The 26,770-nt window shown below is 39.3% G+C and overlaps 1 protein-coding gene across 1 annotated transcript in view; it reads right to left on the bottom strand.

Moving 5' to 3' along the window:
- Positions 1-1,124: 1,124 nt before the first annotated feature.
- MYBPC3 (myosin binding protein C, cardiac) overlaps positions 1,125-26,770 on the bottom strand; it is a 44,413-nt gene continuing 18,767 nt past the window's right edge. The window contains 19 exon segments of the mRNA XM_008944085.1: positions 1,125-1,370; positions 4,984-5,072; positions 6,362-6,529; positions 7,747-7,881; positions 9,918-10,106; positions 11,314-11,418; positions 12,380-12,539; positions 13,778-13,855; positions 15,395-15,531; positions 15,663-15,692; positions 16,004-16,110; positions 17,052-17,217; positions 17,588-17,754; positions 22,732-22,837; positions 23,437-23,561; positions 23,987-23,989; positions 24,278-24,410; positions 25,246-25,412; positions 26,129-26,152. Of these exon segments, the coding sequence (XP_008942333.1) occupies positions 1,125-1,370; positions 4,984-5,072; positions 6,362-6,529; positions 7,747-7,881; positions 9,918-10,106; positions 11,314-11,418; positions 12,380-12,539; positions 13,778-13,855; positions 15,395-15,531; positions 15,663-15,692; positions 16,004-16,110; positions 17,052-17,217; positions 17,588-17,754; positions 22,732-22,837; positions 23,437-23,561; positions 23,987-23,989; positions 24,278-24,410; positions 25,246-25,412; positions 26,129-26,152 (2,335 nt within the window).

Below are 26,770 nucleotides of genomic sequence, written 5' to 3'. Positions count from 1 at the left end.
CCTCATGCTTTTGCCGTTGCCTCAGGGGCTTCTCAGCTTGCCCGCTAGTGATATAGCATTCGACTAGTATTTGAAATACACAATATAGCCATAGTAAAAGTCCATATTTTGTAGGTCTCCGAAGTTAACACCAGCAATTGTTTTGGCAATAAAGGCAGGTGATAGCAGTAATAGAAGTGTTTCCTCCTGTTTGGAACTGACAGGTCACCCGTCGTAGCAGCAGAGCTTTTGGTTTACCTGCGTTCTTGCCTTACTCCAAAACGGAAGAGGGCTGAAGCTACAAGCACTATTCCTTCATCAGGTAGAGTAACTTCCCCTGACAAGGGAAGTTAGCTGATGAACAGGCTTGTCAAAAGATCACTGATTAAAATAAACACCTCTGAAAGCCAGGCTGGCTTTTCAGCATATCATTCTACAGCACCAAAAGCAGGGCTGCTAGTATAGAATGAGAGCCTGAATCAGCCGTAGTTCTAGCCATAGGGTTAGAGGTGCATTAGTGCGATGATTTTATCTTCACTGTCCTTAGCTGCTGAAGAAACTCAGTAAGAGCATATCCATTCCAGGATTTCTGTTTCTTTCCTTGAGGACATTATGGCTATTCCCATGAGCACCAGAAGTCTCAAATTCCTTCTCTTACTCGCAAAGCAATAGGAAGAAGGGTGATAAAGATGATCAAAGATATGGAATGGCATCTTTTTGAAAATAAAGAAATGTCGTTCATTGAAAACAAGCTCAAGTTAACTGAGGAGAGTGAGACTGACGTCTATAAGATGAGATTATCAGGAGAGAGACTCAAACCAAACCAAATATGCCATTGTACATGCACTTAAACTGAAATTACTTCCATAAGGATATTTGGATTCTAAAACTAGACCTGGATTTAAAAACTGAATGGATAAAATAATGCAAGAAAAAAATCCCTCAGGCAGTATGGGACACACAGATAACCCCACCCCCTCTGACAGACTCTAGGTCAGAGATCATATCAAGCTTGGAAAATACACTAGGAAAATAAAGTGACGTGCTAGCCCTGCTCTGAGCTTTGTCCTAGTCATCTGCTATCACCCCTTGTCAGAAAAGGGATTCTGAGGTAACTGGATCTTTGGACTACCTCAGTATGACCATTATTTTATTTTGTATGACATGCTCAATTTTGACGTTGTCAGGTTCTTACCTATGATTTGCATTGTTATTGCAACTTTATCAGTCATGTTTTCTATCTGAAGAGTGACTTCATATGCTCCTGAGTGATGGAGCTCTGCCTTTCTGATGAAAAGGATTGTATCCGTGTTGCTGTTCCGAATTCCCACATCTTTGGAGTCTAGTGTTTGGCCATCTTTCATCCAAATGATTTTGGGTCTTGGTTTACCCTGAAGAGAAAAAAAAAAAAGATTTTTTTAAATTTTTTTTTTCCCCGATAATTTTCCAGTTTTCATTCCTTCGGCTACAGAGGGAGATGAGGTTACTCAGACTCTTGGTTTAGGTGCCTAAAGGTAGGCAGAATAAAAATAACAAGTCTGTGCAGCATCATATATTTTTTTGTGTGGTTTCAGAAAAAAAACCTCCTTTATAAGAGTCAGGCCAAGATCCATCCAAAATTACACTTAAAGGACATCTAAAACACATAGATGTTGCTACTCTTCAACAGATGAACTTTTTTTTCTGGCATATACTTGATCAGATGTAGTGTAATTGATTTTACATTTGGGCTGATAATAAAACTTGAATGAGAATGGTTTACATCTTCCATTTTCCCCATCTGGTAACAGATTTTCTTACTGCATTCTGCCGAGGAGTATAGCCACCTCCAGCCAGTAGCCCTAAAATATTAGAAACGAGATTATCTTGTCCATTTCTAGTGTAGCTTCACCCTGGTTTCATTTCATAGAACTCCTACAAAAACCTGTTAGAGTAAGACATGGCTTCCCTTCTTTAGCTGGAAGGTAGGCTAGAAGTCCTTGGATGAGTAAACAGATGTGGTTTTCTTGGTTTACATCTTCCCTATATCTATGTCTGATTATTGATTAACTTGACTTGACAAGAATTGACTCTGGTTTACTTTCCACATATGCGTATATTTTATAATGATATGAGGATTCTCAGAATTAAAAATTTTGGCCAGAGCAATGCTTTCAAAATAAAACCAATCTACTTCAAATGGTATAATTACAAAGCAATATTATTTACATTTCTAATTTTTCAAGACAGATACTTGGCTAAGTTTCAGACCAATTACAAGATTCAATGGTTCTTGATGAATCAAGTAATGCGGTGATTCAAGGATCTGGCCCTAAATATCTTGGCAAAAATGTGCATGAGAAACCACAGCATTATCTTTACCATAAGAAGTACCTTGATTATAAATCAAGCCTTGCTACTGCTGGTGTTCTAGTGTGGTGGGTCAAATATGTTCACTGACAGCACCTCACCTCCTCTTTCGAGGTGCTATGAGCACCAGTGAAAGACTGGAAGCGTTCAAAGTGTCGATTTTCATATACTCTTGTATTTATAGACTGTGAAAAGCACAAACGGATAGAAAACATATTCCAAATACACATCTCAGAGGATTTGGTTTCTGTAATGTGTAATAGGTAATCCGAGAAAGAACAGCGAGTGACAAGTGGGTAAACAGCACACCAGAGAAACTTCAGGATTTTACCGCCAGGGAATAATGCATTTAAATGCTTTTATATTTTTATATTCATGTATATATGACGAGCAGTAAGACTGCTCAGTACTACTGTAATTTTTATCCACTAACAGCACATAATATCCCTTCAATCATACACCCATGCAGTTAACTGCAAAATAAGAATGTGTTGATTCCTTGCCTTTCAGTAGAATGTCACACCTGCTTAATGCACTCAACAGATAGTATTCTGCCTGCTTGTGCTTCATGTTGTGCTCAAGGTTCACAGTAATTCCACTATTTATATATTTTCTCCTATATCCATTTTGTAATTTGAATATTGCAATCATATCTATTTAGTCTTTTCTTCAACAGAAATAGTTGGTGATTTAAACATTTTCAAAATGTAAGGTGAGACGTTCTTTTTGCTTTGCTTTTTTATAAAGATCCTCAGTTTTGCATATTCTAAATAACTTCTGCAGGATTAAGAATTTTAACTGTAGATGCAATTCAGCACTACTACAAACTTAGTTTTTTCAAAAAATACCTCTTGAATCAAAATCCTTTTGTTTTGTTCTCAGGCTAAAAATCCATGTTGATGCACATATTTTAGCATCTTTTGTTAGCCTAGCCTTTTAGGTAAGAAAAGAGTTTATGCCAAGACATGATTTGTCTGTCAGTCAGATAGCCAGCTTTTGAACCAGTTGGTCCATTTCAGCTAAATTTGACAGTGCGCTTTCACCGGCCCATGGGAGCAGGGCAGAGAATGGCACATCTCTGGTGTTGTTCCAATGAGGCTACTCTAAGCAGAAAAGGTGTGCTCTTATGCTGGGAAGATGGTGACGTAGGGGATACAAGACATAAATCTATCAAATGCCAAATATCACCCGTTCCTCCATTTACGGGATGGATTCTCAAGACTGTGCAAATTTCCTTCATCTCAGACACCAAAGCAGCAACAATATCTGTTCATTTAATTCATATTTTTAAAAAATTTACATAACTCAGAAACATCTGATGTAAAATCTTGAATTTTGCATGCAGCTGGACCTCAGTGAAGGGGCCATTTTAGCAATTTTGGAGATAAGAAATACGAAAGAAAAAAATAAGCATGCTGTTACGTCAAAGCAGTGCAAGCATGCAATTCAAGGCAGTTACTCCCTGTATGGGTTTGCAGCCATTTGCTGACCAGATAAATTTTTGTGAAAAAAACCTGCTTTTCACATAACCCAGTATCCACAGGGCAAAAGACTACATAGATTTTGCTCTTACACAGAATGAATTTTTTTTATTTTTATTTTCCTGCCTGTGCTGCTCAAATAAAAGAACACAGGTCACATGTGCCTATGTCTCCCTTGCTGAAAAATGTTTTGTTTATCCACAGCATCTTTTATGTGACAGTTAAAAAACTCTTCACTAATGAGTGATTACATTTTCAGAAATGTCTGCCTTGGAAATTAGAGAAATTTTAGTTTCTTCAAACCATAAATGAGGACTAGATTAAATTATGTATCTGTTATTACTGAGGCTCTCTCTATCAGAGCCATAGTCTGCTATTTAAAATTTCTTTTCCTGTGTCTCACTCAGAAAACCTTTTCCTTTCTCACACTAATTCTTGCACCGTATTATAGTCTTGCATCTAAAAAAATGCATGTGGTTTTTATAAATAGTCATTACAGTTGCTTCTACAGCTGTAGAAAATGCCAAAACAGGATAAGCAGTTAGGTCGGTCTGAGCGTATAGTTCAGCAGTTATGTGCATGCAACAGCATCACACACGCTTACCCACATGCGCTCCTGATAGTCTCTGGCACACTGTGGTTTTTTACACCTTGAGCTCAGGTACAGTAACACCAAAACTATTGTTTGTATTCACATAGATTCCGTATAGGTCCAATTGTGCTACTCTGTCTATGTACAAACTCTAATTTTTATACTCAGCCTTTCAGAAAGGAGCATATGCACTTCAGGCAAAGAAGTTGCCCAGTGATGCCACGTACTTTGGCTCCAGAAGAGCAACTGGTTGAACTCTTACACTTCTGTGAACGGTCTTTAAGATGCATCCTATGGTCAATAAGCACGAATGGGCTTGCACACACTTAGAGCACTTACTGTTTCTTCTTCCCCAAAGGAAGGATTATGGAAGAAACCGACTGTAAAAGACCTCTGTGACTGAAGGAAGAGTCATTTCTTTTTTTTCTCCTCCTTTCTTTAGTGTTTGAGAGCTTTTTTAAATCATCAGCCCTACTTTCTGTAGTACTGTTTAAGCAGTGAAGCACTAGGAATATGCATAAGGAAAACTACTTTCGGGATATAATGGTAAGTAACCACAACAGAATAGAAACAAATACATACCTGAAAAGGGATCACAATATTGATAGTCTCACCCACTTTTTTCACCAGAGTCTGTCTGAGATGGCGGGGCAACCAGATTTTGGGACGCTCTGCAGTTGAACATTAGTACATTAAATACAAAGCTTTTGGTCATTGGAACAATTACTTATAGCACAGATAAGAAAAAATACCAGGGAGAAGAGGCCTAGATACTTATAAGAAAATTGTGCTAACACCGTTTATACAGTTAGGGAGTAGTCAGCTCCCCAGGTACTTTCCAATGTATTGGACTACCAAATGCAAACTGAGTAGCAAATCTGTTACAGATTTAGATCCGAGCAGGTTTCAACAGCAGGATTTCTGAAACGGTGTCGCATCTGAAATGCCAGAGGTGGGTGATTTCTATGGCGTGTGAGCCTTCTACGTTGACTCTCTTTCTTTGGAGACGTTTATCAGTTCAGAAGAAGGGATGGGACAAAGGGTATACTAGAGTGCACAACTGATTATAGCCTATGTTTGATCTGTCACAATATTGCCACTGCAGCTCCTTGTAAATTGCCATTTGTAGATTATTTATGGACTTACTTAAAGTAAAGCAATTGATACATTTCCTTTACCTTTCTACAGTCATTTTGTTATAGCTCCTTGAGGCAGAAGGAGTAGAGTCTCTTTTCACTAACAGAAAGAGGACCTTTGTATGGCTTATTTTATCTCGTCCCTGCTTTCCGCTAGCTTGCTGGAAAGCTTTATGTTCTCCATGTTTTTCTTACTCTTTTCCTAAACATTTACAGAAATAATTTCTTAACACACAGATGGAGTATCTGTCTTACACATCTATTTGGTTTTGAGATGCATCACAACTTGGTTTCATTAACACCAAGTCATTTCACTGTCAGTGAGACTCTTGGGAGACACTTGGTGTGAGGTAAGGTTGAGGAATCCACTATTAGCAGCTCTCGATAACTTTTGGGCAGCAGCCAAACAAACTATAATCTAATCCTGTTGGGTGATACACAGAGTGTTAATTAATAACCTAGGGCAATCAAGTACAGATAACCGCTTTTATTTAAATAGATCTCTTGTTGTAGTTAACATGGTTATTTTGCAATAATGTAGCAGCTTTTCCAGTAGAGATCTAAATAGTAAGGAATATGTCTCTTAAGTGCTGACAGTGCTGTCACATGAGGTGAAATGTCTATATTTTGAAAGTAAGAAACAGGATTTTGTTTTAAGAGCTACGCTTCAGAAATAAAAGACCCGGGTAGTAAGGTTCTCAGAATGCAAAAATACTGGGTGCCTAGACAAAGTGAAAGAGCTGTTTGGGTGTTATTCTCAGAAGGTGGTAGAATTTTGACCAGATGAAATAAACAAGTAAGAATTATTCGGTCTAAATACTCACGCAGGATCTCTTGCACAGTAACAGGCTCTTTGATTATTGCTGCTCCACTCTCACCAGCCAAGTTTATAGCCTTTATACGGAAATGAAGTTTGTCCCCCGTGACCAGGTCTTTAATCAGTGCAGATGTACGCTCTGTTAGGCCAGGAAGAGCCGGAATCCATTCTGTAGCTGCAAGGACAGGATTTGCGTAATGTAATAATAAATTATGTTTCCAAACCAATGCCTCGTGTACAGTTGGAAGTACTTTTGTGTTAGGGCAAAATAAACTCAACATGCCACACCACACTTAAAAAGGAAGAAACTAGGATGGAAAAAGAACTGACTCTAAAGAACGCCTTTACACATGGAATTAAGGAATGTATATCCTTTTTTATTCAAAACAGATAAGGATAAGGGAATCACCTTTGGGTAGTTCCTACAGCATTCTCTTTTATAGATCTTAAAGCTATGGGGCTTCTCCACATATAATTTCATTAGCAACTGGGGGAAGAGCAGAGAATTTTCAAAGTATTTTTAGCAAGAAAATTAATCCTTAATTTATTTTTTTCTTTAAATAATTGTGTCTCCTGGGGGTGTCCAAACAGATTGGTGAGAGCCACCTAGGCTGAAAACAATAATAAACATAATTGTCAGAATTCATTAACAACTTGTCATTTGACTCTGTGAAGTAGAATTCTTAGGGCTCTGTTAGTCATAAATCAAATGACACAGAAGCACGACTGGTAAAACCATCCTTCTACAATGATGACATAGGGATTCTGGCAATTCTGTGATGGCATCTCATTAACGACTATAAATTGTTTCTGGATCAATTATACTCTAAAACCCTGGTTTAGGGTATATGACAATTGAGCTTAGCTTCAGAAAAAAAAGCTTGTAATTGAAGTGGTTATAAATTTGTCATTTGATTTTTTATGACATAAATATCACATGGTTGCATCACAGTAAATTGACTGTTGTAGATATGGTTGCAGTTATTTCTCTCTACTATCAGACCACTAGTATTAAATGAAGTAAGGTAACAGTTACTCAAAGGTTTGACTGATGTGATACCATCACTTTATTATATTTGTTTTAAGGAATATACAACTTGCTTACACTACGGAAGTATATTATAGAACAGCACTGTGATTTTTTGTAGTACTTTTCTGTATGAAAGGTTATGATGATTGTGAAGATGATGTTATGGTTGATGTGACTTTCACGGTTTTACAGTCATGTTGTGCTGAAGCCTGGTGATGTCTGGCAAGGAGGTTAGTCACAGATTATAGTTAAAATTTAATGATACTGAATACGGTTATTTATTGGAAATTGCAGCCAAGCAATTGTAATTGTAGCACTTACTAATGTTCGGTTGCTGCTGCCTAGCGCTCGTGCTTACTTACATCCATCTTTGCAGTATTCCACAATATAACCATCTAATCCGCCAGCTCCAATCCGCTCTGGTGGTCTCCACTTCAAGGAAACAGTGCTGTCAGAAACATCTTCGACTGTAAAGTGGGTTGGTTCACTTGGAGGAGCTGTAAGGAAATATGTAGAAATAAACTCTGAGAAAAAAGCAATGTAACTGAGAATTCAAGGCTGTAGGAGGAGTGATTAGCAGCTAGTGCTAACCGTTTTAATAAAACAAATTTGCTGAAGTGCAGTTGTAAAATGTAACAGCTAGTACTTCATTTAATAAAAAGTGCAGCATAATATTCCTGTAATAGGCAGGGGAACAAGGGGTTAAGATAGCAGTTCCTATTCACATACGCTACCTTACGACTAAAAGCCGATGAAAAAACAAGAGTTGTGGAGCGTTGAACACACATAAGCTTGCAGAAAAGTTTAGAAAGAAAAATGCATATGATCTGTGTGCTGTACTCACACCCTCACTGTAACCAGACAAATTTCATACAGTCAGGACCAAATTCATCAGTGGTTTAAATTTGACCTCACTCATTTTCCTCTAACAGTGGAGAAAAATCACCAAAAGTTATGACTACGTGCCTACAGAAACATCAGTTCCAATCTGCACATTTGTAACAGAAACATGCCTGAGAAAAATATTTGGAGGTTGAAAAATTTTCACCTAAGTTAGATCGAGTTATTTTGTATCTTTTCCGAACAGTAGCATCACAGCTCTCTTTAAATCCATAGTTCAGAAAGTCCAGTAGCTAAATTCAGTTTTAAGCATGACCATTATCTATGAATTAAAAAAAATGATCCAGGAAAGCCCTTACTGGAGAATCCCAAAGAGACACAAATGCTACTATGAAATCAGCGATTCCAGAAAGCAAACAGAAAGGTAGCTTTTTCAAAATAACATTTAGAGTGCTGGAACATAAAATTTGGTATATATGGAAAAAAAACAATCCTGTATGTTTGGCACATTCTGTGTATCTGTATTGTAAACTGAACATCTTTTGTTCACACATAATAGATTTGACATATTAGAAGTATTTCATACATAAAATAAGTTGCATGCGTGTTTATAAATCATATATCTGGTTGAAATTGATCTTATTTCCCAGTTATTGTAAGGAAAAAAAAAAAAAAAAGAAAAGACCAAAGCAAAAACCACCTTGTTTACTTTCTGTAGCTGTCAAAAATTTTGTTATTCAAATGGCAGCAAGGACTGCAAACAGCACTCAGGAGGCAAAGGCAGTTGGGAGCATACACAACCACACAGTACACCATCAAAACCACAAACCACCTCTCTGAAGCAGTAAGTGTGAACTTCACCCTCAATCAAGTAAAACTCTGCCTATCCCATGAAAACTCTGGACCTTTTTTTTCAGGAGCTCCTTTCGATGATTTTCGTTTGCCCTCTTTTGTTGCAGACGACCAGCCGTTGCATGTTTGAAAACCAGAATTAGGAGACCCTTCTTGCAATTCATCCTTTCCTTCTGATCCTTTCACTGTATCATCTGCTTTTACACTATCACCTTCAAGAGGCTGTCCTCCTTCACTGATATTTGTAGATTCAGCAACCCTAGTCATTTTAGTGCCCAGCTAATTTTATTTTTGCAGGTCTTCTAAATCTCTTAGCCGGCAGGTTTCCTGAGAACTCCTTTAGCTTGTTCCTTCCTAAGGGACTCCAGGAGATACTGCACTACTACGTTGGGAAGGATTATTTATAGAAAATCATTCCTCAAATATTATCTTAATCGGCTATCCTTTTAGCTGTGGAGAGGGCCAGGATTAAGGGAGTACTGGGTGGGAGACTGTGATATGTGCACCCATAAGGGAATGGGAGAAGCTGAGAGGCACAGGGAAATTTCTGTCAATTAGTTCTCCTCCTTTCCAGATCCAGCTTGACTCTCGCACTTCTAATTATAACAACTAAAAATTCATCAGCAATTTCATGAAACTGGAACCTCTGTGCTTCACAGGAAGGGGAAAGAGCAATACAAGGAACATTACAAAGGAAAAGGTTGATTAAATGTAGAATGTAAAGACAGACAATAGCCTCTTTCCTTAAACATTCTTTTTAGATGTAAGGGCAGTGGAAAAGAGGTGAAAATTATCCTGTCTTGGTCTTGTCCTAGAAATGATTCAGTGTGTTAAAACTCACCAATAGGCATGAAGGGCTGCGAGGCAGGGCTTGGTCGGGACATGCCAATAGAATTCACTGCATAAATCCGCATCTCATAAACTACTCCTTCAATCATTCGCTTGGCTTCATAGGTGAGCTCTTTTAAAAGGTCAAAGTTCAGTCTCATCCATCGATAGCTCTTCTTCTTCTTTCTCTCTAAAATATAGCCTGGAAAGGAGAGCTCTTATGATGTGAAAGAACTGCAGATTATCATCTTACATGCAAGAAAAAAGAAAATCACCTTCACCCCCCAAGAGACATAAAAGCCAACTGGCTGTATCATCACTTCTAATGTATGAATTTAGACCTGGCACGCTGTTTCAGCAGCTTTTAAACAGGGCAAACAGCTGTAAGCGAAGAACAAATGGTTCCTTGAACACATCCCTGCTTTTTTATCTTTGCCAGGGTCTGCGAGACGGAGAGAATTGTTTCAGCTACTCAGTTTCTGTTTTTCTGCTATTTTAGATGTGCATACTTAGCTGTCAGAGCCAAGACACTTCTTCACTATGCCATACAAGAACTGCAATATAAAGAGAAGTGTAAAAAGGAGATTAAAAGACAATACCAGCACTGTTGGTGACGTTGGGTAAAGCAGGTTATCTCTCCAAATGGGTGAAGTGTAGGGATATATTCATACTGCTTTAGTCACGTAAATGTACATGTAAATAGTAAGTATCTGTTGGGTATAGGTAATAAAGACTGTAGCAGACTGCCTGCAATGTCAGCTGTAACAATATGAAGGCCGGGAAGAATGCGTAAGAGTTCAGAACAGCACGGTGATGTTCTTCACTGTTTCTGCTCATTTCCTGCTTGACATGACAACTTTGACATCTAATTTTCAGTTTAGATGTTAAGGTGACTAAGATGATTGAAAAGTGTCCTGTGACAGGCAGTGTGTGGTTGTGCAGGACATAGAATTACAAAGTAGTTTTGTAAAAGATGCAAGTATTGCATGAGTACTTGAGATGGCAGATGAAAGGATTTGACGACAAACTGCCTATGGATTTGTTCTAGGATTCCTGGGTAAGTCCAAAGGCCTGTATACTGTCCTAAAAAATTCCATCTTGAAAGAGAATGCTTGGCTTTAACTATTTTTGGTATCGCCATGTGCTTTGGTAACTTACTCACTGAAATATTTTCGATTCAAATACTTCAGGCAGAGGGCACTCTCTACCAGAAGTTTAAGGGACGAATGCTACACCAGTTTGAAGGTTTGCTATGTTTCTTAGTTCCTTAGGGTCAGCCTTCCTAGAGTGAATGAACGGAGATTCCTTCGGTGCCATTTTAAAGGAGCAGAAGAAAAAAAAAAAAAAAAAAAAAAACCAAACGAATACAAGCAAGGCTGCTGGGAATTTGATATTTTAGCACTTCTTACCAAGTACTGGTTGTCCACCGTCGTATTTAGGGGGTTGCCACTGTACAGTACAGTAATCTTCTCCAATGTTACTGATCTTGGGAGCTTCTGGAGGGTCAGGAACATCTAAAGAAAGTGTGAGAATGAGAGTTGTTACTCTTTCAGTTCCTCTATACATGTCAAGGAAATATTTTTCCATAAGCTTTATTCCATATCATATTGATAGAGCTTTGTCAGATGGCAATACCAGGTACAATCAAGACTGCATTATTTTGGTCTAGATGTCTGTGTTAGGTTACTTTTCCTTAAAATACCATAAATTATTCAGCTCCCTTGTTCTTCCCAGATGTAATCAATTTTATGCAAAAATGTAAAGTTACAAGGTGATTTTGTTATGTGAAAAGACGCTTGCTCGAGGGTGTCCTGTTTTCTCTAGAATAAACTTCATATAGAATGCAACAGCTGCACGTCTCACATACTTGTTATTTTGCATACATTTGTATTAAATATCCTGACTTTGGATTTATAAAAGATGAAGAGAGATTGCATTGACCTAAGCAGTGAAATCTACATTTTAATAGCTGACCTTTCATCATATGTGTGGCAGGGTATAAACAAGGTAAATACTATGACAAAAAGCTATTAAAATTAGTGACTTAAAACCATTCAATTTATTTATTTATGGCTTATATAATGTCCTTAAAGAAAAAAAAAAATAAAACAACAACACACAACAAAACAACAAGAAGTTTTTCTTATTTCAGAGAAGCATGGAGCAGAAGCATACACTTCAGAATGAAATGTCATCTATAAAAATGACAGGATCACCTGAAAATATAAACACCTAAGAAGGAAATGGATTTCTTCCTCTGGATTTCTACTGGGAGTTGTTCTCTTACTTTTTCACACAGAACTCAAATACCTGTGAAAAATACTTCTGCTAAATTTTGCAATTGGTAGTATTCCTGCCTTTATGATCCTTTTTGGTTTTTCTGAACCCAAAGTCAGAACTTGCCTCAGTTTGCAAGAAAGGCAAGGTTCAGTGAACTCAAGATGCTTCCAGGCTCCATTTTTTTTCTTCACTTACCAATAACTTTGACTGTGATATCAGCCTTATCTTCTCCCACAGGATTCTTGACTGTAACTCGGTATACTCCCTCATCCTCCTTTTCTGCTCCTTCGATGATGAAGACACAGTGGTCTTCATATGTCTCCACACGAACTCTGCCCTCAGATTCAAACAAAACCTGTGAGCCGTAAAAGTAACCAAGTCATTCTAGGTTGTGGCAGGGACAGCCTGATGAGCCTGTATTTAAGCGGCTGAACATCTTCAAATAACCGAGTATTGTAAAAACTATTGAAAAGCTGTAAAGCTTTTTAAGTTCTATCTGTATGTAGGAGAGAGAAAATATAGACTAAGCAGCTCACATAGACAACATTTGGGAAAATTTGTGCTGCAAGTCTGCAGGTTGTTAAGATTTATTGCTCATTACACACAGTGAGTTAAGTTTCAAAGAAGTTACTCAGTACTTAGCAGCTATCCCAAGTAGGAATTTTTCTAGTATCAACATAAAAAGTTTAATGGATAACAGTTGGCTACCATGTAAATTCAAGGTTTGCAAATTGAAATAGCTGAGCAAACATACCTGATCAACACTATCTACATTTGGCATTATGTGACGTGGATTTATATAATTTCTCTGTAAAAAAACTGACCATGTTTCTTGTCACCATTAGTGGCATCAGAGTAATTTCTGTCACTCACCAATGTTACATGTGGTAACCTTCTACTTTTATCTGAGCCAAGGTCTCAACATAATGACAACTTTGCTGTACATGTATAAAATTCCTTTCTTCTTTATGTGTCCATCCATGTATCTTCAAACTACAAACAGGAATCACTGAAAAGCATATATGCCTGAACAGTCACTAATACAGTGGAATCCTGACCCTGAGAACAGCTTATCATTGTGTATTAAATGTCAAGTACTTTTGAAGCTATTCAAATAGAAGTTATGAGAAAAAGGAAATTTGTGGGAAAATGAATCCTCTTTCAATGTTTTGTACATGCATAGTCCACCCTCTTGGCTCATCATCATCTCCCTCTGTAATCTCTAAGATTTTGTCCTATTTTTTTTTTTTCTCTAGTTATTACTGAGGCTTATAGGTTTGTGGGAGAAAAAAGTGATAAACATTCAAATATATGTTTAAAAGTTTTCATATAATGGCTTTGATCCAGACACCATGTGATGGTGATTAGAAAGATTTCTTCAGTCAGTATCTTAAGATCTAAGATGACTCACCAGATCTCTTGTGCCCATTCAAAGTGTTTTGTAATTACTATTGTAAAGGTAAGAGGTTGGGCCTAATGTGGTATTGTCTTCACCAGTTTTAATATCTACTGACTTCATTTTCTTCCAGATATGCACTTTTATCTGGAAAACACCTGGCATGTTTGTGTCTGCATAAATAGTAAGGAACTTACCTTACTATCAGTATTTAAATCACTGCTGTTTTCTGAGGGAGCGAGGGAATCATCACAGCTTTGCACAAGGTCCTTTTTCTAGATAAGCAAAGTAAGCACAGAAAGTCAACTAAGCTTTTCTGAGCAGAGCAGGAAAGCCACTTCTGCAAGACAGAGAGGTGTTCACAGCTCTGCTGGGGCATTGAATACAGAGGTGTGAGAAAAGCAAAGAGCCAAGTGAGGCAGCAAGCAGACCTGTGAAGGAACTCAACTGATACAAACGTAAGGATGAAATGCAAATAGATGTATCAGACTGCAGTGAGTTAGGGGAAGGGTAAGCCAGTAAAACCGAATTTGTAGCTTAGCAGAGATGCACGATATTCCTGCAGCAGGACTGTAACTGGTTGTGAGTCTATCTGCACCCCATGGTACTAGTTACTCATCTTGTGTAACTACAAAAATAAGGAGTACTTCTTGCTGTATCTATGGGATAGTAATTTGATGTAAAAGTTATAGCATTCAGAAATACAGTCACATCTGTAACACACATCAAACAACGTATCCTGAAGCTGTGCTACAGTTCCTCTAGGATTTCTTTACTAAGTTACCTATGTGTTATACATGTTTCAAATCAAGACTGGCTTCTTTTACTCCTATGGTGAGACCTCACGCTTTAAGAATAACACCCAATAGGGGTTGTCTGATACCCAATCGCCAATTTATCAGAGGGACTTGTGCCTGAGAGAATCCGTGCGTCTTCGTTCCCAAGAGAGAAATGGCTTGTTTGTTTCATTACTAATTCTGCACCGCAGTAGGAAGTCCCAAGTGCTATGAAGAATGCAGTGGAATCATGAAAAAGTGAGCTTGGAGATATTAACATAAAAGGCAGTATTATTCTGTTTATATCTACACCTATTGGAAGCTTAATGATAACGTACAGTACTACACAAATTATTTCTGTGTTTTGTGCTAGTTATAGCTCCAGAGCCCACAGATGGTGATGGGTGGGGATGTTCTGAGAGAGACAGAAAGGAAACTCACTTAACACTTTGTGTCTAGCTTCTCAATTCTTTTTTGATGTTTTGCAATTGCTTTGTTAAGGCAAATAGCAAGCATCCTCAATTTTCATTATACCAAATAGCATTTTACCCCAGTGGTCTTCTAAGAAAACCTTAACTCAGATTGCAGAATTCTTGAGAGAAATGAAGAAAGAAGCTGCCGCCCTCCAGAAACTGTCTATCCTGCCAAGTGAAGGTGACAGGGGTGACTCAGCATTTATTTCTTTTTCTTTGAGGAAGGAGGATTATAAATGTGTATGGTATCCTACTGTCTGCATGTGCCTATGTCTGCTCATATATGCTCAGCCCCTCCTTTTGGAACAGAAAAACAGGCAGTAATTCCGAAAAAAATCAGTTCTGGATGACAGTCACAAAACTAGCTCATCGCCCACAGCTGCATTGCCATTGGAATTTTTTTTTTCTTGACGTTTACAAAAAAAAAAAAAAAAAATTTAAATAAAAGGAAGATGAAATTACTTAGAACTAAGAATTGTAAATAAAAGTTGGATTAGAGAAAGAAAATAGGTTACATGCGGTTGTGATTTTCTTGCCTCAGACACCGTGTCAGGTTACGCATTACCTTGTTTGCTTTCTGCCAGATGACAGTGGGCACTGGATCTCCTGATATGGGAACGTCCAATCTCAGTTTATTCCCAGCCACCACGACAACCGTGTCAGGGGATTGGCCCAGACAGTCAAGGTGGATTTTGGGAGGTTCTGTAGCAAAGGCAAGAGAAAATAATATTAAAATATAGTTTGAGTGTTCGGCATAAAAAAAAAGTGAATATTTATACATTAAATTAAAAAATGCTGTTTCCTTTGCTATAAGTAATGATTGCTGTTCTTACCTTCTCTTGGTACAAAATCAATCTTGACCTCTAGGGGAAAAGAAAAAAAGAAAAAGAAAAATAAGAAGGGGAAGAAAGACAATAGAAGAAATAGATTAGAAAAAAGAATTCACAGAGCATCTGCACTCACAAAGTCTTTTTAAAACTATTTTTCATTAACATCTCGTAAGGCATATACAACAAATTAATGCAATAAACTGGAAAACAGGCTCTGTTAGACAATGAGATCATGAAAACACAAGATAAAATGGCACAGCCGTGTGCCTATATTGTATATCTGTCATTAATAACATCAGTTTAATCCCTTTGGAATTCCTATTGCTTATTGCAAGATAACTTACCCAAAAACTGAAGCTTGGCAGAAAGGTTGTAAGCAAATCCCTGAGGGATGAAGGAATAATCAGCCTCATCATCTGGTGTGACATCCTCAATAGTTAGCTTATGGATTCTGGAAACATCAACAAATACATTCCACTCCCTCACCTCTCCCGGACAAACAGGGCTACCTCGAGAGATGAGGTGCAGGCTACAGGACATGAACATTAATACTCTTAAATTATGACTATTTCTTCTTCCCTTGGCCTAACACCAAGTCAACAACCAGTAGGGCTGCGGATGGTTCTACTTGAAGTATTCCTATCAGCACGTTGCCTACAAATGCACTACTCTTGACAAGGCAGATGCGTAAACCAGTCTGAACGGAGGAAGCAGATCCTCTGCTCCAGGCCAGTCTGTTACCATTACAGGGGCAGTGGTAACACCGCTGACTCATTTCACTTCGTCAAAGTGTGACAACAGTAAATTCTGGAAAAACTACAAAAATGGACACTTCATCCCTGTATTGTTGTAAATTCGAAACAATACAGAAAGTGAGTACCAAGGAAAACTTTACCTAACATATAATGCTTATGTAACCTCTGCATCTTCTCAGTCTCTGTTCCCAAACACAGAGGGCTAGGAAAATTGAGTGCAGAATTGCACAACTATATGTTAACATAAACCCCAATTTTCCTGAAGGGGGTTATACCTAAGTGCTGTCTTAACCTGTTTAAACACTACAGCTCATTGTAAAGTTATCAACAATGCATTTTCTAGATTGTTTGAATACCAGGAAAAAAATGAAATCCTGGTGAAAACCAAGAATGAATTCTGCTGACATACCACTGACGTCACACATGTTAAACATGCCAACGTAGGAAGACGGCACACCCCTACCAAAGCAAATCTGAGGCTTTTACACTGATTTCGTGTGCGAGAGTTTCTGACTTTGTTCTTTTCAGCTGGAGCCAGGACAACGTTTTGTTTTATATTGCTATCCCCCAAGATAATAGTTCCTCAAGACTGCAATGCAATACCCAAGCCTGTACTGTTTTCTGAAAGACGACTAACCTGCCAATATGGGAGATCTTTATCCTTTCATCTGGAACCACCTCCTTTCCATTTTTCAACCAGATTCCTTTCACATTTTCATCGGAAACTTCACACTTGAAGACTGCCTGGTCACGTGCCTTCACTGTCAGGTCTGCGATGCTCTGATAAACTTCCAGCTTCTTCTCTGATATTGTGAGAGTAATTGATACACACATCAACACATCAGAACGGCTCTGTAGGTAAAGAGCTGGTGTAGATCTACAGAGCAGAAGAGGCTAGGGCTGAGCAAGCTGTTTGTGGAAGGTCAAAATATGACGGGAAACCCAGAGCACACAGGGCTTTAACAGGACTGATAGCTAAGCGTTTGTTACTATCAGGGCATCTGTTACATCCAGCACACAGGTCTGAGTTCTCCTTGAGGCCTTTATTATCTAACCTTACACTTCTTACTAAGACTCCTTAGCGGTACCCCTATTCACTATCCTGGAGAAAGTTACCTTCAGCCTGTTCTCATTTTTCAGTTTCCCTAGTTCTGTAATATCACCCGTGCCTACCTTGTACAATTAGTTCAGCAACAGACACCCCACCATTGGTCTTCACAGTGTAGTGTCCACTATCCTCCTTGGTTGACTCATTAATAATTAGATACTGCTTTTTTCCATCTTTCTTGAATCGGTATTTAAACGTTTCCTCCCGTGTCAGCTCAATTCCATCCTTTTCCCTGTAATGCCAAATGATGTTAAGTCATTTTCCTATACCTGAGAGAGTAAGGGTCATCTCAGTGTTACTATAGACTAGAAGACACAAGATCGATCCAATCTCTGTAGCATTTCAAGTTAGCTAAGACAGTTGTGCGCTAGTGGAACCTAAACCAGAATGCCTCTAGCCTGACCTTTAATTTACACTAATTATCCGACTTCTAGTGTAAGAGAATTGACTCACAATGAATTATTTTGGTTTTTACTACTTATATGTTGTAGATAAACATGAAAGATATGTTAAATGCTGTATAAATGTTGTAATTGCACAAAATCACAAAACGATAGGGGTTGGAAGGGCTGGGTTTAGGCCCATGCCAGCCAGCACTGAACCCGCCGCTGCCAGTCACCCACCCTTAGCCCTCCCCGGTGGGGTGAGGAAGAGAAAACGGCAAAAACCTCGAGGGTGCCGACACAGGCCAAGGAGAGGCAGCCACCGGTTCTGGCCTCGGGCAAAGGACACGCCGGGCTTGTCGAAACCACATCAGTTGAGTTTAAACACCACCACCAATTTACCAATTTTATCAGGGTAGGGAGATAAGAAATTAAAACCAAAACACCTCCCCCCTACCCTTCCCTTCTTCCCGGGCTTAACTTCGCAGGGGCACAGCGGCCGCGGCCTCCCCAGCACGCTGCGGGTGCCGCTCCTTCCGCCTCAGGAGAAGGACGCCCCCGCTCCTCACCTGTGCCACCGCGCGCTCCCGCCCACAGGAGACAGCCCTCCAAGAACGTCTCCCCGCGAGTCCTTCACACGGCTCTTCACGGAGCAAGGTCCCCGGACCGGCGAGGGCTCGCCCCGAGTCGCGGGCCTCTCCCAGAATCAAGCCCCCTCCCTCCCCCAGAGTCAAGCCCCTCGCCCTAGTCAGGGCTCCCCCCTCACAGTCAGGAACCCCCTCCCTCAGAGTCGCGGCCTTCTTCGGGCAGAGCCGCCTGCCCGGCCGGGAGAGGAGTAGCTCCGGAGTGCCTCCCCCCGCCTTCTCCACAGGTCTCCCCACGTTGTCTCGTCTCCCGTCCTGCTCTTCTCCAAAACAAAAGAACCGCCAAAACAAATGAACCCGCCCCACCCCTTCTCCCCCTCGTAAACCGCCTGGGGCGGAGGCGCCGATTGACCTGGTCGCGGCCCTAGCCGCCTTCTCGAAGCTTCACAGGAGCCCGGGAGCGACCTGCCGCTGGGCTACTGAAACCTTGCCAGGTACAAGCCCAGAGGAAGAAGGTTCAGGGCTGAGGACACATTTCACCTGTGGGGAATCTGCCTTCTTCAAAGCTACCAAGAGGTAAATAGGATTTGCTGGGTAATGACTTCAAAGTTCTAGCTTTTCTGATGTGAATTGTAGTTGTTGTAACTTCACAGTGCGTGGATATCAGTAAAAGAAGAAAATTTTAGGGTGGAATATAATGAAGATGTGTTTTGGAACCCTTTCCGTTCAAGGATGCCACGGTGTATTTTAAGATGTTACTAAATTTAGCTTCACCGTCTAGCCTGGGGGGAATGCGATTATTGTTCATTTCCAATCGCTATCAAGCGAAAAGAGCAGAGAGGATGCATGTTGTTTAGAAGAGGTCACGCAAAAATACACAGGACTTTTTAAAGATTTCCTGTCGCTCATTCTGAGTAATGTAAATAGACTGCAAGAAAATAACTTGGAATTTCTTTGACTTACTCCTTTTGTAGCTTTTTCTATTTTTGTTATTTGAATAGATTTATATTATGTTACTTGAAAACTGCTGTAGTTTGTAAGTGAACACGGTTTTTGTTACTTCCTCACGTAGAAGGAAAAAAATAGAAAAGATGTTATTTTTAAGAGAGAAAGAATTTTCTTTCTACCTTGTGTAGTTTGTTATCAGGGGCTATTCAGCTTTAACATCTGAGTTTACAGACTAGCCAATTGAAATTATACTTAGACTCTCATTTGAATACTATAGCTCTAATCTCTTGGTAGATGTATGCAGCAAAACCTTATGCCTCTCTGAGTCCGCTGAAGTAAATCACAAGATCAAACCCTTAAAACAGAGACAGGAATCCTGCAATTTGTGACATGGCTCCGCTTGCTGCAACTGTGTTTCAAAATCCCTACGGGTTGCTTTCTCTTATCTGTGTTCTTTAGAGCACAGCTTCTTGGAATTTATAGTTGCTTTAGGAAAACGCTCCCCTGTCTTCCAGGTCTCAGGACTGCAGCACTGCTAAGGGTCCTCCCTCTGCTTGCTGAGTGGCAAAGTTTGAGGCCATGTGTGAGATGCTCTTCTAAGATGTCTCTTTCTCATTGTGTGAAGAGGTTCTGGGAAAAGTGCTACAGTGCAAGGCATAAACCTTTACTGAATTGCTGGGAATGGGCTCTAATCCACAAGTTCAGTGCGCTACTGTGGCAAAACCAGGCACGTGTGCTGTCGCTAGGGCTCCAAAGCAGAATATTTTACTTTGTTTTTTTTGGTTGTGTATACCTGAATGTTCCGTTCAGCCATTGGTAAGAAAGAGCTCTTGGAGTCTTGTCTAAATAATGCAAATGGTTTATTTGCAGTGACTAGTATCTTAAATGCCTGGGAAATCAATAGCGTATCTAACTTGTTTTGGTTTTAGTGAGTGGCACAGCACAGATACTATGCATGAGTAAAGTGTTTGCAGGGGGGTGCACTGACAAATGGTGGAATGATAAAACTGTAAACCACAAAAAAGATCTCTGAGATATCATCTGGCTTAAAATAATACACTGCTGCAGTGAAAAGTGAAAAACCTCAACTGAGTCAATGTTACAGGCCCTCCCTTCGGAAACTAGAGCAATAAAGTATTAAATAAGTTGGTATTAAAGAGTAAGTGGAGGATTTTACAGAACCATAGAAGTGGTGGTTTAAGTCCACTATAGGTCATGTGTTGCAGCCTCACACTTGAAGCAGAACTACTGCAATAATAGGTAGGTCAGCTATGGTTTAGTCTATTCAAGTCCTGAACATCTGCAGGATCAGGTATTTCTTCTCAGCTTTACCACTCTGTGTCTCTTTTCTCTGTTTGGAAATGCTTTCCTGTTTTCCAGTCAGAATGTAAGGATGAAGTCGTTAATGTTTTCTGAGAGATCACTGGTGTAGGTACTGTGTGATAATGGGGGGACACAGGTTTATATTTTTTTTATTATTATTACATTGATATAGTTTGTTATAATTTGGAGCTGGTAAGATGATACATCCAGCATTCAGAGATGGAAAAATCAGGTCAAAACTATTTATTTTATTCGATTTTTTTTCTTCAAGAATGGTATTATTTTCAAGGCCATCTGAAGTTTAGCAATAACTACTCCATAGTACTGCATAATAATATAATAATGTGACACCTTTCTGGGTGATCAAGAGAACATTCTTTTCTGGTGACTATGAAGAGCTGCACTAATGAACTCTCCCAGCCCTGGTCCGATGGCTGTGCATGGAAGGCTGTGAGTGTTATTTCTGTCCTGTAAAAGTCACGTAAGTGCTTTTGTTCATGTGCTTGTGATTTCGTATCACAGGTTTAAAGGGCACAATAGCTATAACAGGTGCCCTGACTCAGTGCCTGTTACTTGGCTTGAACTGTTGGGCATTTCCCTAATGAGCCATAAAACTGGAACTCTTTCTTCATACAGTGCTCCATGTTTTCCCTGGAGGTTTCTCTCCATTGTCCAAAAGGTTCCCTTTGTTGCCAAAAAGCATTGTCCGATTCTCACATAATGAAACTAGTTAAGTACTGTGTCAAAGTCTCACTGCTCATTTTTGTGTCACCGTGGTTTGAAGAGTTTCTCTGACCACTTGCTGCATTTTGGGCTGAGGCAGCTGCTGATTTGCCCTTGTCACACCAAATGCCCAACCCACAGACCGTGTCTGTGCACGGTGTATGGGAGTTGTTCAAAGGCGTGGAATCAAAGGGTGGCAGCTGCATGGATCTGAGGGGGGACAGATCTGTTTGTCTCCATCTCCTCTGACCAGGCTTTGTAAGCAGTTCCTGAACAATAGCATGTGTGGCTTTAACGGTTTAGTGCATGTGCTCTTCTAGCTCTCGGGCTCTATTTAAATCCTCAGTTCCTTCCTTTGGGAGAGCAGATGAGCAGCTGGCACTTTCCAGGAATGTAATGGGCATCATGGGAACAGTTGATAACAGTCTGCCTGAAGCTGTTAACAAGCACAAGAGAATTTCATCTGGTAGAGAAATGAAGTGAGAACAGTGTGCGTAAGACCTGGTATGTGAGCACTGCCCGCTGCAACTGCCCAAGCAGCGTGCACCTTCCAGCTTCCACTCAACTGGAATGCCTGACAAAATGGGCTCTCTGGTCTCAGTGCTAGTCACCGTAATCCCGCTGGCTGCATTGTGCATAATGACCAGATTAGTAGCATCACCACAACAGATATGTTAAAATGAGTCGATGACCTTCCCTCACTGTGTCTGGAGACAGACTAACTTCTCACCTAAGAAAAAAATTACTTTAAAAAGCATGCTCATAGCAGCTGAGAAGACCAGAAGATTCCATAAAGCACAGCAAACTCATCACAATACAGTTCTGATTAGTTGGGGCAGTAGTTAGACCGTACTGTCAAATGCTTATAAAACTTTAAAGCTAAGAGCTCAATACAGTCAGTAGCAACCTGTAAACACTGAAAAAGAAGTACTAGAGACACTTTAAAATATTTATACGTAATTAGTTTTCTGTCATTTTCTGCCCTCTCAGTGTTTGGCATACAGGAGGAAAATCAGTCTTTCCCTGAAAACAATTATGTAGGATGCCATCTTCCTTTTTATTTCGCAACTCTTGTCCACCAACAAAGTCCTGTGACTTTCTAGATATGGGTATAGGTATCTATCTATCTAATAATATATATCCCTAATATAGATTAGGGATATGGTTTCATGCATTTCTGTTTGGTGATTTGTTTGTTTGTGTTTGTTATTGTTTCCGGACACCCCCCCCCCTTTTCTGTTCCCTTACCATTTCACAGTAGCTCCTTCCTCAGACACTTCACAGTCGAACTCGACTCTCTGTCCAACCATCACCATCTGATCCTCCAGAGGACGAGTGATTAGAATTGGAGGTTCTGGAAATTATGAAGCTTTTATTAAAACAGTTTTCTGAAAGACTGAAAAGCAGAGGCAGATTTCACCAGCCCACTCTGCACTCCCTTGGAAGAACCCCATACCAAATACATGGTTATGCTCTCTGTGCTGGAACTTAACATTTACTATCCTGGATCAGCAGCGCTATCAAATGACCTTTTGGTTTTTACTTCACAAGACGGAATACAAACACAGGATTAATCAGTTTTCATATATGTCCTGTAATTCTAAACTGGAGGCGTTAGTTTTCTGTACTACTTGATATGCTTGTAGAGCTTAAGGCACTTGTGTGTCTAGAGCAGAATTAAATTTTTAAGGTAAGTTGGGAACATGTAAATCACTTTCCAGATGAGAATTAATGGTAATTATTTTTGTGCTGTTTTTGTAGTTGCTGCTATATGGAAAAATTTCATTCACTAAACTGTAAGAAAACTACCTACTTCAGCAGATGTCAGAATTTGTCCATGTGTTTGAGAATTGCCTTTCCGATGATGTTAACTAATCTGAGAGTAGAGGAAGCGACAGTAATTCAATGCTGAATGTTAAGGAAGATCTCTTGCCTTTTGCTGCCATTGCTCACCTTTTACAAATAATTCCGTGAAGCTTTTCTCCTCTCCTACCACACATTCGTATGCTGCATCATCGGCCAGAGAGCAGTGGTTTATGGTCAGTATTCTTTTATTCCCAATAGCCTCAAAAATATATCTGAAAGGAGAATTGAAATGTAATTATCAGAGAGTAACTGTTTGGGCCTAGTCACTATCCTTCCTTGCTTGTCAGACAAAAAGATTCCTCCATTTTTTCTGACATCAGTGTCAAGGTTTGTTAAGACTCAGGCCCTATATCCCTGTCTCAGTGACAGCAGTACTGTTTGAAACTAGCATAGGAAATGGTGTAGAATTCTTCATACAGGTGTGAGGTACAAACTGAATGGTGTTAGATGCTTTTCTAATATCAAGCCATAAAACAAACCTGACTACCATTAAAAATGCCCTGTCATGGCTTCAGCACAATATCACTGGAAACTGGTTTTACAAATAAGCTACAGTGAAGTATATCCCATATCACAAGAAAGTAATTTTGAACACTGGGTATAGACATAAAGATCAGAATATAACATGAGGACTTACTTGCTGAGTAGGTAGGTGTAAGCGTCCGGTTCCATATGTAGATGTATAGAGCAGATGGAAGAAGAAGAAAGTAATGAGAACAGCAGACTGACCAGCTAAAGCACTATGTAGATTCTTTCTGAGCTTAAATCTCCCTATTTTCATAAAATCATAGAATAATTTGCATGGGAAAAGACCTTTAAAATCCTTAAGTCCAACCGTTAACTCTTTTCTTTCTTAGAAAAGCTATTTTCCCCACTTTGTTCAAGCTGTAGCAAATTCCTTTTTGGCTATCTCGTATTTCTAGTTTACCTGCCGCTCACTTGGATCTCCTGTCCATTCTTCAGCCATTTCACATCAGCATCTGGATTGACAACTTCCACCATTAATTTGATCTTTTGTCCTTTGTCCACTTGGTAAGCTGGATCCAGTTTCTTGAGGAATGCTTATGATGAATAATAATTCAAAAACAAAACAAAACCCACCTTAATAATTTTGATACTTAACTCCATTTAAAAAAAAAAAGCAAACCAAAAAAAAATCTTTATTCCCTTTCCTGTTTTTTTTTTACCGTTATGTTAAACCTTTTCCACCTACTGCATCCCTGTTTGAATTTTGATATTTCTATCTGTTCTTCATCCTGTTTTGTTTTCTGCTACTCAATACCTAACATTGGATGAAAAGCAGGTCATACAAACTAAAATAAATAAAGCAGAATATTCTAAATTAGATGTGACTATACACTTCACCACATTCTAAATAAAGTTATGGCTACATCTGCCCATGCAGGAAAATAGTACTGATCTTCTCGATACTAATGAATGGCAGCTTGCCTTCTCACTTTCAGACTTTTAAAAGGAATTAATTAAAATTAGGTGATTAATACTTCACAGGACAAGAAAAGTTTCAAGAATTCCAGGTGTACCATCCAAATGGAAGTGAAATTATTTAAATGTATAACCGATATCTGACATACTGACCAGTTTTTGGGGAGGGTGGTGGCGGTGTTTTATATCTGGGGAAAGATAAAGGGCAGAGCAGGAGAAACTAGTAAAATGAATAGGTTAGGAATATTCAGAGCAAAGTAGCTCGGAGCTTTGGGCATGACTTGAACCTTTGGTAACCAGCATTTCACAGGTAAAGGTTGTGTAACAGTTGGAATATGGAGCTCTTGTTTCTCAGGCACTCCTGTCTGGCTGCTGTCCAGCTCATGTTTAGATCTGAAGACCTCACAGAAAAGATATGGACACATACATGTGGACTCAATAGAGTTCACCAACCTGTACTTTTTTTCTCTTCCTTCTTTATACGTTTGAGGCGTTTCAGCATCCCGCGCAAATCTGTGATACCATACTGAAAAGCAATTTTCTCATATTCAGAAGGAGGAGCTTTCCTCAGGATTTCCCACACATCAGCTTCAGATTGCGATTCGGATTTTGCTTCACCTCTGCAGAAGGGGATTAGATTATCTGAATGCCGCTATGGAGAGGATTTAAAAAGAGCCATAGGCCTGGCAAGCTGCACTGATGAAGCAGTTGGCACTCTAAATGTTGCTGTATTATTGCCTAAAATAATGACATAAAACTGATGACTAGTTTTAATTCTATTTATATATACATTGATTAAAATCCAGTCACTGTCCTGGAGGATTTACTTTCTAATAACCAAAGCAATTAAATATTAACTTCCATTTAACAACGTGTACTGGAAGCACAAGGCTTATTTTCTAGTGATTGTCATACACAAAACATATGGCAAAGCAAGGAACCACACTGATATCCTGAGAATACATTGGAAACAAGACAGTTGGCTTATGTTAATAAGAAACAAGCCCCTTTCTACTCAGGACGCGTCTTCACTAAAATGGATTGGAGATGATTAAAATAATTTTTATCTATTGTAAAGACAATTGTTGGTTCTAATAATTCATTAATAATAAAGGTAAGTAGACTAGTGAGTAGCAGTAAACACAACAATATTTACAATGAACTTCTAGCTTTATAGTTTAACCAAAGAACTAGTGAGTATGGAAGAATGAATGTCTAGTTTAGCAAAACCCATTGAAAATTTGGTTGTCTGGCTTTCAGAAAGACTTTCTTATTCTGTCGTCATATTTTCTATTTAAAAGATCATAAACAGAAAAAGAAATTGGTGTAGCCTTACCGATTTACGGAGCGCAGGAAGCTGCTGTACTCCAGAACGACACAGAGAACCGGTTGGAAAAATGGTAGCAAGGTGGGCAAGAAAGAGGGCATCGTGTTAAAACAGAAGAGCCATGAATGCCATCTTCAGTCTTGGCAGACCAAGCTTGTGCTTCGGTAGCAGGGAGATAAAGGAGCTCATGCAAAAGCTCTGAAACAGGCTTAAGAAAAAAGCTGTTGCCTGTTGAAACCAAACTCACTCCCAAGCTTTGTTTAGTTCTCTGTCATTGCTATTACAAGCGCAGGCACTTCTGCTTATTCCCAGTTATGGCTGATGGCCTTACAGGGAAGCAAATAGCTCTACTTTGCTCTGTTGTCCTGGAGTTGTTGCCTGTCATAGTTTGCATTTTGATAAACAGAGAAAGAAGGAAAGAAGTAACATTTTCTTAAAAATGTCTTTAGGAAAAGAAACTTCCCTGTGGCTGTTGTTTCTGACATTACCAGAACCAAACACAGTCCAGTGCAGCAGAGCACATGCTTACTATGAAACCATGTTTTGTGGTGAACCCCAACAAGAAGACAAGTAATGCAGGAGGTAATACAGAGTAAAGTGGAGGATTATCAGGAATATTTCCCTTTTTTTTTTTTTTTTTTTTTCAGGAAA

This window comes from Merops nubicus, unplaced genomic scaffold (assembly GCF_000691845.1).
Source record: "Merops nubicus isolate BGI_N331 unplaced genomic scaffold, ASM69184v1 scaffold46430, whole genome shotgun sequence".
NCBI lineage: Eukaryota > Metazoa > Chordata > Aves > Coraciiformes > Meropidae > Merops > Merops nubicus.
Note: the sequence above shows the minus strand (reverse complement) of the source record. Positions and strands in the feature narration are given on the sequence as shown.